This window comes from Symsagittifera roscoffensis, chromosome 7 (genome assembly GCF_963678635.1).
Source record: "Symsagittifera roscoffensis chromosome 7, txSymRosc1.1, whole genome shotgun sequence".
Lineage (NCBI taxonomy): Eukaryota > Metazoa > Xenacoelomorpha > Acoela > Convolutidae > Symsagittifera > Symsagittifera roscoffensis.
Genome location: NC_087068.1, coordinates 39656012 through 39668085, shown reverse-complemented (window position 1 = coordinate 39668085; position 12074 = coordinate 39656012). Strand labels below are relative to the sequence as shown.

At 31.4% G+C, this 12074-nt stretch overlaps 1 protein-coding gene across 1 annotated transcript in view; it reads left to right on the top strand.

Moving 5' to 3' along the window:
* The window catches only part of LOC134851450 (mucin-2-like), a 353473-nt gene extending 341667 nt beyond the window's left edge, over positions 1–11806 (top strand). The window contains exon 6 of the mRNA XM_063867549.1: positions 11387–11806. Within this exon, the coding sequence (XP_063723619.1) occupies positions 11387–11779 (393 nt within the window). The 3' untranslated portion in view covers positions 11780–11806. The remainder of the gene's footprint in view (positions 1–11386) is intronic.
* The last annotated feature ends 268 nt before the right edge of the window (positions 11807–12074 follow it).

Here is a 12074-nt window from a genome sequence, read left to right as displayed (position 1 = left end):
GTGTGATGTCTGGAATGCATTTAAAGTTAAACTCAGTGATAGATATGATACTTTTGTTTCTGTGTAAAGATATTTTAATTTGTCTCTGTTTTTGTTTATTGAGTTGTTTTTAATTTAGTAATCCAGTAATGTTTTATTTTCCAAAACGATGATAACGGCTTTCATCATATTTCATTTGGCGAAAACAGAATTCTGATTTTCATATTTCAGAGCAAATTGGTTGTTAGCTTAACTCTGCATTGCAAGAAAAAATTAGAGATATGTCGTCAATTGTGTTTTCTAATTCAACAATTACTTTCTTTATTGAATAGTATTGATTTTTTCTTACTGTCCTACTAAAAAGATTTTATCTATTAGATCTTTCTTTTTCATTATTGGAAAAGATTATTTCCTTTGTGAAATTTGTTTTTATGTTTATATTTAAGTTGTGTTTTTTATCCATGAGGAGAATAATATGGGTTTAAACGATATATTTCCTGTTAATTTGACATCATAATTGTTTTTTGGCATTCTACATTCTGAATAGAGTGTATATTGCTCTTAGTGAATGATCTGTTTCTAATCGGATGCCACTTTGACTGCATATGTGTTTTCTAATCCTGTTGATTTTTAGTTTTTAGCTAGAATCCATTTTTAATTTTGATTCATTTCTTCGGTTAAAATCCTAATTCTCTGCAATTTGTTTTTATGTGGCAATTTTTTTACTTAGCAGGTTAGACAGTGAATGCAAATTGGAAAATTCTATGTAAAATTTTGATATGTTTTCTCTGATCCAATATGTTCTTTAGTATACAGAGAGCGTGCTATTTGAAATGATTTTTAAAATGAAAGTGGTAGACAGGGTAATTTTGTATCTGTGCAATGATATTCTTATGTATCTATGTTTTGTTTAATGAGATGTTGCTAAAATATCGGAAGTATCTCAGTATTGTTTTATTTTCCTATGATGATGATATTCGTTTTTTTTATGACTTTTTTTTCTTAAAACAATAATATCGGCTTTTTCGGGTTTAGTTTTGTATTTATGCCAAGATTTTATTTGGCGGATAACAGTATTTAAGTTTTGAATTTCTTGAGTAGGTCGGTTGATAGTTTCACTTTGATTTTTTGTTAGTTTTTGACGGTCCTGCTAAGTTGACTGTATCTCTTAGATCTTCGTTTTCTGTTAATGGAATTTCTTTATTCCGTTGTGGAACTTGTTATTATGTTTTTATTTTTTTTTGTTTTTTTTTCATGAGGACTATAATATGGGTTTAAATGAGTTAGTTCCTGTTGAACCGACTTCATAATGGTTTTTGTTGGTATTCTAAAAGAAAGTGGGAAAAATTCGAGGTGAATGATCTGTTTGTTATCGAAGTAAACTTTGAATGCGTATTTACATTCTAATCGCGGTGATCTTTCATCGTAAGCAAGAAAATTTTTTGTATTTTGATGTATTTCACAGGTTGTCTTTCGTTTAACCAAATCTTGTGGCGCGTTTTTACTACGTGTATCTATAAAGCAGGATTTTATTTGGCGGATAACAGTATTTAAGTTTTGAATTTTTTGAGTAGGTCGGTTGATAGTTTCACTTTGCATGGCAAAAAAAAATACCTTGGATTTTCCCGACATTATAGAGGTATGTTGTGAATTGTGTCTTTTATAAAAAGTACTTCTTTATTGACTTTTTTGTAAGCTTTTGACGGTCCTGTTAAACTGATTGTATCAATTTGTTCTTCTTTTTCTGTTAATGGAAATTATTTATTCGGTCGTACATCTTGTTGCTATGTTTTTAATTGTGTTTAGTTTTTTATCCATAAGGAAATTATTATGGATTTTATTTCGTTAATTTCTGTTTAATCGGCTTCAAAGTGGTTTTTATTGGCATTCTAGAAAAAGTGGTACATAATCGAGGTGATTGTTCTGTTTGTTATTAGAGTTAACTTTGACTGCATCTTTACATCCTAAACATAATGATGTTTCGTCTTTAGCAGAAAATTTCGTATTTTTGGTGTTTCACCGGTTGTCGTTCGCTTGATTAACTTTGGTGGCGTGTTTTTATTAAGTTTATCTTTTAAAGCAACTTTTTTTACCTGTTGTCCAGACTATATGTAAATTTGGAATTTTCGTTAGAACGATTTGACATCTGTGTATTCTTTTAAAAGAATTAAATGTTTCTGTAAACAAAAAGATAATAGAATTGTGATCTGTAAAAAAAATTGATGCAATTTTATTGATCCAGAGATTGAAAATTTGTAATCTGATTTTGTGTTTATTTTGCTGTGCATTCTCTCATAAGTGAAGATTGTCGTGATTTTGCTGGTGTAAAATTCTTTGAGTTTGTCATTTTTAAGTTCATTTATTTTGTTCTCGTAAGCGAATGTAAAAATGCTGCGCCGATTCCAACTTTGGTTGAGTTGCACATTGCTTTAAATGGTTGATTTGGGTGAGTTCGGGAGTAGTTTTTTCCTTAATAATCAATTCTGTTCCGTTGTCTGTAAAATTGCACTGGGGAACGCGCTTTAGTGCTATAAAGTGTGTAATTGCGTCTACAATGACCATAATGTTTGATTTTACCAAGAAAGATGGTGATAAAGGGCATTTTGTATCAAATGCGGCTCTGTGTCTTAAATAGAAACTTTGTCCTTCAAAGTCCTGTTTCTCTGCAATTGGTCTTCTGGAAAAGGTTTATCTAATTTGCTGGAAGAAACTTAAAGATAGATAGGGTACTTTTGTTTCTGTGTAATGATATTTTAATATATCTCTCTTTCCGTTTATTGAGGTGTTGTTAATGTTCCGAAGTAATCCAGTAATGTTTTGTTTCCCAAATTGATGATCTCGGCTTTTTCGGGTTTACTTTTGTTTTTATGCCATTGTTTCATTTGGCGGATAACAAAAATGAGGTTTTCATATTTTTTGAGCAAGTCAGTTGTTACCTTAACTCTGCATGACAAGAAATTAACCTGATTTTTTTGACAGCATAGAGGTATGTCGTCAATTGGGTTTTTCTAAGTCAAACATTTTCTTTTCTGACTACTTTTATTATTTTCTTACGGTTCTGCTAAAATTATTGTATCTATTAGATCTTTCTTTTTCATTATTGGATTTTGAATTGTTTTTCATTCTTGAGGAATGTAGTATGGGTTCGAATATGACATTTGCTGTTAAATTGTTTTCATAGACGTTGTTTTGGCTTTCTACATTCTAAATAAAATCTAAATTGCTCTAGGTGAATTTTTTTTCATCGGATGCAACCGTTGTCTGCATATTTGTATTCTAACCCTGTTGATCTTTCATTTTTAGCAAAAAAAAACTTTTATATTAAGTTGTAATTCTTCGGTTGTTTTTTTATGTAAGTATTTCTGGAGGTAAGTTTTGCTAAGTGTATCTGGTAAAGGCAGATTTTTACTTACTTTTCAGACTATGTGTAGATTTACACTCATTAGAATTAATTGGAATCTGTTTTTTTATGATGATGGTTAATTTTTCTTAAGTTTGTCAAAGTTGGAGGCGTCGCACATTGCATTAAATGTTTGATCTGGCCCTGGGAATTTTAGCATGCAAAATTTGCTCCCTAATACTTTTTTATTTTCTGCGAAACGTTTTTGATGTTCTAGCTTCCATTCAAAATTGTTTTGTTGACATAGTTTGTTGTAAAATGATCTAAGCTATGGTTACAACTTATAAACACTTTTGCTTAAGAAATGTAACAATCCATAGAGTTTTTGTATTTTTTTTGTAGCTGGTGGTTGAAGTTTCCAAATTGCGTCTTTTCTCGATTTTTGAAGTTTAATTGTTTATCTTTCATTAATATATAGGAGAATTCTTACACAATTTAGTTTTAAAAAAAGACTTTTTCTGGAGCTGCTTTCATATTATTTTAAACAGAACTTGATAGTATTTAGCTAAAACTTTGAACAACTTTTGTTTTGTTTGAGACTGTATGAAGACAAATTCTAAGTATGTGAATACATTTTTACTTAGGATTACTTGTCAAAAATTTTTACACATACATGCAAGAATTACTGATCAAAAGTGTTACTCATATAGGCAAAAAAGCTGCTGGTCTTATCGAGATACTATCAACAAATCTGTTAAAATTTGTTGGTTTCGAATAACGAATTGTGTTAAAGGGCGTTATTGTTAATTCAGGGGCTTTTGGTTTTTTGCGCTATTCATATCTGCTGTTTTATAGTGTGATCCATTTATTTCTGTGACAATCACTTCTTTCAGTTCGATGAGAAGATTCATCGATTTGTTTATTTCAGTATCTTGCATCTTATACTATTTTGTGTGATTCGCCTTTTGCTAGGATGCTGAATTGACTTTGAAAGGTATTTTTTTGAGTTGTTGTTCTTTGTTTATCTGGGTGATAATTTCATTTTAATCGAGATAATCTTTTAGTCTGTTTATTTTGTGATGTAGATAAATTTTATTATTATTTGCCCGTAGTTTTTTTTAAAACTGCGTTGGGCTTGTGTGGAAGATGTAATACTGATTGTTTTTTCCAGAAATAGATTTTAGATGACGCATAAACATTAAAATACTTTAAAAAAATATCTGCTAGTTGTTCAAACTCCTTTGGATTTATTTGAGAGTGTTGGAAGTTAAAACAAATTTGGAAAAATTGCTGTTCCATTGTGTGTTTTTTAAAGTTGAAACGTCGGTTCAAAAAGAAGAATTTTGTAAGCTAATCAGTGTTTCGTTTTGATTCATTTATGATGATTTTAATTTATTACTCTTTGCTCAAAATAGTAGATTGACCAGTGTCTGACAGCTTTAAAATGTTATTTAATCTCTATGCTTTTTCTCGAGTACGGCATACTGTTGCATTCGTTTCGCAATATCCCATTCATCCTGTAGGAAGCCTGTATTTTATGGAGAGTTGTGGTATTAATGTAATACGCTTACGTCTGTCTTTGTGTTTTTGCATATTTTATTGATGAGATTGTTGCCATGAAGAATTTGCTGATTGGTCTGATTTCAAGGTCAGACATCTATAGTTGTTGTGTATTTTGATCTTTATGTTTTTGGTGACCTCGGTTGATCGAAAACTTATATGCATGTCCAGTTAATGTTTTCAAATTGTTGCGTCGCTGGTTCTATATATGGTAAAATTTTGAAAAGAAATGAGGTTGGTTGTTAAGTCTTTGAAAAATTATAAATAAGTGTTACTTGATCTTGTATACTTGTGTCCTGTTAGATTCGACAAAATTTGGGTTTCGATACTCATTTTGATAATGGTCAGAGTTAATTGGAGTTTCCTATTCAGGTTGCTTTTTAATCATACAAATAAATAATGAGCTTTCGTTCTCACTTTCAACATATGCAACTAAATTATAGACACTGCAAAAGCACATATGTTGAAAGCATTAACTGGACATGCATATAAGTTTTCACCAAAAACATAAAGATCAACAGCAATAGAAATTATTCAATCAATTGCAATAGGAAATTTTCGAATAATATATCCAAAAACTACTCGAACAACGTTTCATGCAACAGCAAATACAACATCAGCTCTCAAGAAAAACTAAATAACTATAGAACTAGAAACAATAGCTAGTTAAATAGATCACGAAATGAATTAATGTCACCACGTTTCAGTCACCTTATTGAAATAATTCACAGTATTCAGAATGAGAAAATCAAAATAATACAGGCAGTACGCCTGAAAACCAAAGATAAATCAGGAACAAGTCAAACTTTTCCCGACCCATCAGGAATAGAAAACACGGAAATTTTAGATATGCAACTAAATTATAGACACTGCAAAAGCACATATCTAAAATTTCCGTGTTTTCTATTCCTGATGGGTCGGGAAAAGTTTGATTTGTTCCTGATTTATCTATCTTTGGTTTTCAGGCGTACTGCCTGTATTATTTCGATTTTCTCATTCTGAATACTGTGAATTATTTCAATAAGGTGACTGAGAATGTGGTGACATTAATTCATTTCGTGATCTATTTAACTAGCTATTGTTTCTAGTTCTATAGTTATTTAGTTTTTCTTGAGAGCTGATGTTGTATTTCCTGTTGCATGAAACGTTGTTCGAGTAGTTTTTGGATCTAATATTCGAAAATTTCCTATTGCAATTGATTGAATAATTTCTATTGCTGTTGATCTTTATGTTTTTGGTGAACTCAGTTGATCGAAAACTTATATGCATGTCCAGTTAATGCTTTCAAATTGTTGCTTTGCTGGTTCTATGTAGGGTAAATTTTTGAAAAAAATGGTGTTGTTTTTTAAGTCTTTGAAAAAATTTTAAATAAGTGTTACTTGATCTTGTATATTTGTGTCCTGCTAGATTCGACAAAATTAAACACAACAATTATAATTGTTGTGTTAAAGTAATCCTTAGAATTTTTGTCATTATCTTGTGCTTTTAGTCGTGTGTGTAAGGAATATGCTTTTTTATCAAAAAATTTGTTCTTACAGCGAGTTGTTTTATAATTTCTTTTGGAAAACTGAATTTCATCACATAAAACACTTTGCAATGTTTGTTTCCTTCTGAGTCAAACATTTTTGAGAATTCTTGTGTAAAACGTTTCAACTCGGGTTCAAATTCTATAGGTTAGACGGAAAACTGTTTTTGGTGTTTTGTATCAGTGGTGTACCTCTATGAATCTAATTTTGATGAAGTGGTGTTTTTACGAGTTCTGGTCCTATAATTAAAATTTTGATAGCTGTGACAGCGTTAAAATTCAACTGAATATTCAACGTCTGTTCGTCTGAAAGCCATTAGTGGTCTGTTTGGTAACAGATATGACTCATCCGTAAGGTATGGATTCAGCGTATTTTGAAGTGATTCTGCTGTATTAGTTATTTGTGTAAACTACGTGAGTTATTTTTTGGTAAGTTCACGTTATTGTTAAAAATTAAATTGATAAAATTTCATTGCTCACTGATTCCAGTTGATATTCTTGAGTATTCGCATAAAACTGTGATTGTATATTATGATTTAATTGCGCTTAGATTTGTCTTACAAGGAGTTTCTGATGTGTTTGCTGTGGCCTTGATGAGTTGATACAGGGTTCTAAAATATCCGGCTGAAAAATATCATCTTGTTGATCTTTGTCATTCTTTGGTATTTCGGTGTTTAGAATTGTTTTGTTGATGATGTCAATGTAAGTATTTTTCATCTTTTGAGTAATTTGGTTGGTTTCTTTTGTATTCTCTTTTGGGTGGGTTATATATTTTTTTGAAAAAATGGATAGCCCTCGGGCAACCTGTTCAAGTTTTTTTTTCTCATTATTAAGAGCTACGGATAAAGTTATTGGATTTCTAGGCGTTTGCTGATTATAATTTTGTTCTTAAGACTGGGATTGTGTCGCAGGGAGTGGTCGTGCTGGTGGATTGCTAACAAAATTGTTTGTATAAAAATTGTACTTATGATTTGCAAAATAGTTTTCATTTGTCTATTTTGGTTTTTTTGTTACTGGTCTGTATGTTTCAAAATCCATCTTCGAGTTTTCAATAATATAAGCCAGGAGCATTCGAAATTCTTTTTTTGATTTCGGTTCATAATTTTGTTTAGTTGTCTTCTATATTCATAAATGTTGACTTAAGACTGACTTTTGTGGAATGCCCTATCACAAAATATTGTGTTCTTTTTCAGAGTTGTGGTATCAGTAGCTAAAAGGAAGACTTATTCTAAGATTATATACCGAGATGGTTGCAATTGCTGCACTAGAGATATCATTTGGTATGTTAGTAAATGAAACCTGAGACCATTCCGGGTCTCATACATAATCTGTGTCATCTGCTACTATTGTTTTGTCATTGTGGTCTAAAAATTTTTCTTTATTTTGAAAAGAAATCTAGATGTTGTTGGAAATAACTGGATATAATAAATACTTGCAGTGAATTTTGCCTATATGGGAATTGTGCTTGAATATTTCGGTACATGGTTGATAATTGTAAATTGCATTTACTATGCTATATGGAGTTGATTTTCTTCAGCTGTTTTTGCTTTCAAAATGTTTTTGATAACTTTTGGTCTTTGTTCTTGTATTGATGGACGGCTTTATTTGGCGCTTTATGTTTTGATGGTCGGTTTGATGTATCTTGTTGTTTTTGTATACATTCAGCGATAATTACCGACATTCAGTCAATTTTGTTTTTTCTCTGAATTATTCAAATTTAATGATTATTTGGGTAATTTTTTTTCCTAGTTCACTATCGGAGTCTTGAGTGTTATTTCGGACCTAGTTGTCTGAATATTTTAAACATACAGTAGTTCTAAAAGTTAAATTTTTTTGTTTCAATTTTGCTTTTGCTTGTTCTTATTTGTCTTTAAGTTTCCGGAAACTTATATCCGGTTCACGAATTGATGTTGGATGTGATGCTCTCTTTCTTAAAGCTTTTTTTTCTAATTTTTGTGTTAAAGTAATCCTTAGAAGGTCTGTCCTTATAGTCGTGTGTGTCTAAGGATTATGCTTTTTGTATCAGAATATTTGATCTCACAGCGAGTTGCTTTGATAATTTCTTTTGGAAAACTGTGAATTTCATCACATAAAACACTTTGCTTTGTTTGTTTCCTTCTGAGTCAAACATTTTTGAGAATTCTTGTGTAAAACGTTTCAACTCGGGTTCAAATTCTATAGGTTAGACGGAAAACTGTTTTTGGTGGTTTGTATCAGTGGTGTACCTCTATGAATCTAATTTTGATGAAGTGGTGTTTTTACAAGTTCTGGTCCTATACTTAAAATTATGATAGCTGTGATAGCGTTAAAATTCAACTGAGTATTCAACGTCTGTTCGTCTGAAAGCCATTAGTGGTCTGTTTGGTAACAGATATGACTCATCCGTAAGGTATGGATTCAGCGTATTTTGAAGTGATTCTGATGTATTAGTTATTTGTGTAAACTTCGTGAGTTATTTTTTGGTAAGTTCACGTTATTGTTAAAAATTAAATTGATAAAATTTCATTGCTCACTGATTACAGTTGACATTCTTGAGTATTCGCATAAAACTGTGATTCTATGTTATGATTTAATTGCGCTTAGTTTTGTCTTATAAGGAGTTTCTGATGTGTTTGCTGTGGCCTTGATGAACTGATACAGGGTTCTAAAATATCCGGCTGAAAAATATCATCTTGTTGATCTTTGTCATTCCATGGTATTTCCGGTGTTTAGAGTTGTTTTGTTGATGATGTCAATGCAAGTATTTTTCATCTTTTGAGTAATTTGGTTGGTTTCTTTTGTATTCTCTTTTGGGTGGGTTATATTTTTTTTGAAAAAATGGATAGCTCTCGGGCGACCTGTTCAAGTTTTTTTTTTCTCATTATTAAGAGCTACGGATAAAGTTATTGGATTTCTAGGCGTTTGCTGATTATAATTTTGTTCTTTAGACTGGGATTGTGTCGCAGGGAGTGGTCGTGCTAGTGGATTGCTAACAAAATTGTTTGTATAAAAATTGTACTTATGATTTGCAAAATAGTTTTCATTTGTCTATTTTGGTTTTTTTGTTACTGGTCTGTATGTTTCAAAATCCATCTTCGAGTTTTCAATAATATAAGCCAGGAGCATTCGAAATTCTTTTTTTGATTTCGGTTCATAATTTTGTTTAGTTGTCTTCTATATTCATAAATGTTGACTTAAGACTGACTTTTGTGGAATGCCCTATCACAAAATATTGTGTTCTTTTTCAGAGTTGTGGTATCAGTAGCTAAAAGGAAGACTTATTCTAAGTTTATATACCGAGATGGTTGCAATTGCTGCACTTGAGATATCATTTGGTATGTTAGTAAATGAAACCTGAGACCATTCCGGGTCCCATACATAATCTGTGTCATCTGCTACTATTGTTTTGTCATTGTGGTCTAAAAATTTTTCTTTATTTTGAAAAGAAATCTAGATGTTGTTGGAAATTCTTTGCGAGTCAATTTTAATATCAAGTGGTTTCTTTTTGTCCTGTAAAAGATCTCTAATGTTTTAACGTTTTTGTAAATTTTTTCAATCAGATTGCAAAACTTTGATTAAACTTGTTTATTGAATATAAAATATACCAAAAAAAATAAGTACAAAGATTTGATGATTAGTTTTTATAGAATTAAGTTTATCTTTGCTTTTTGAGGATTTTTTTATGATTGTTTTTCCTCAATTAAAAAAAAGCGTTTTAAAACGACTAATTTATTTTCAATTCAAGATCATCAAAACCTTTCTTGGATCTTTAACCATTTTTATATCATTAAATTTTCAATTACGTTTTATCAAGGATTATTCTTCTCTAAATGAAATCCTAATTTTATTCTGTTACGCCAGATCACCAGGGCTACCCTTGGATTTTTAAGCATCGATCCTACTTATAATATCCTAAATCCTTTTTCATAACTTGTAATTTCATTTTAAAAATCAGATCATCAAGGCTTTCCCTGGATCACTTATTTATTTTAACCCGCTCTTAAACTAAAGACTAACAACCTCAAATGTCGACTCAAGTTTCAACCCTTTTACACGTACCAGGTCTAATTGATTTTTTTCAACAGTTTAACCATTCAAACTGGGCTAAACAGTGACGAACATTGGTTAATCATCCTCCTAGGCATACCTACCTCTTTATTAACCCAGGTCAAGAATAAAAACAGAAATTATTACATCTAAAATAGTACCTAATGATCTACTTGTGGTCTTAATATACAAGAACCGTGTGGATTGATTTAGTGTTCTCCAATCCTCGCTCTCATATCAAACCCCATTCAGAGAAGATCAAATTTATTTAGGTGTAAAGAACGTCATTTTCCTTCGAGAGCAGTGAAAAATCAATCTAAGTAATTGATGTCATCTCTCCCCAAAGCGTCTTACCACGACAATACATCCCGAGGATTACAATAGCCTAACAAAAATTGTAGAAACTAACAGTTTTCGCTTTGTTTTAACAATCGGTTGCTTGTTTCTAATCTAATTTGTTCATTCTGTTTACCTTTTTCAATTTTAAATTAGTATAGGTCTGCTCGAGACTCGCTTAATTGAACCAGATGAGTTTAAGTCCGGGGTGACTTTCTCATTTAGTATTTTTGAATAAAGTAGACTTTATGTTCGTCAGACTATCGTACTTTCGGCCGGATGTTTTCTTTGTCTAACACCAATCCTAATCTTACTATTATGTTTTTCTAGTTTCAAAAGATTTAGTATAAACTGTTATTCTTGCGAGGTTAGAGGAGAGGAAGAACAACTGTTATCTAAGTTGATTAATTCTTTTCTAGCCTTATGATTTTTTGTAAGTTTTAGTCATGGATCATGATTGGTTAATTGTTACAGTTCTTGCTTAAGTATTTTACAGTGATAGTTATCAAGAACGTAACTGGATATATTAAATACTTGCAGTAGAACATATTCTGTTTTGTAGTAAGCCTGGGACTTCTTCTGTTTCTTTTTTTTGCTTATTGACGTAGGGTTTGTTTTAGGGCCTCTTCAACGGGTTCGATCACGACACGTCTTTAATACACGACTTTTACAAAAATACACTTCTAAAAAGCCAGATTATTTTTGCCCATGCTTCGCATCGGGCGAGGCAAGCAAGCTCGATAGAATGGAAAACAAAGCAAACTGAAATTCTTCAATGGTTTGCGTACTATTTTGAAAATCTCCGAAACATGTTACCCTTATTCAATGTCACAGACCTCAAGGAAATTGATCTGTATTATCTGCTGGACTTGTTTTTCTACGGTTACTGCGGGGTAGTACACACAAAATGGTTTTCAATTGTCCTCCCGAACCATGCTGTCGCTCTCCTTCAAGATAGGATGAAGCAAGAGCCAGACATAAACAAGAAGCAGGGTCAATGGGAGCCCCATTAACAACGAATCCCAAATGAGTAGTGACTAGCCCCGACTGTTTGACCATTTGGCAGAGCAAAATAATGAAGATCATAAACTGAAGAACTAAGAAATCGAAACCACATCAAGTAATTCAAATTGATTGAGTTTCAGATCTGTAAACATTTAACCACTATATATTAAACGACGCTACCCAGCTCGGCCTCCATAGCTGCCCTCTATTCATACAAGTTTCGTAAAAATTCACAAAACTAAACTTTATTTTGAGAAAACATTTAACGATAAACGATAAACGGTTTCCCAGAAAAAAAAACTT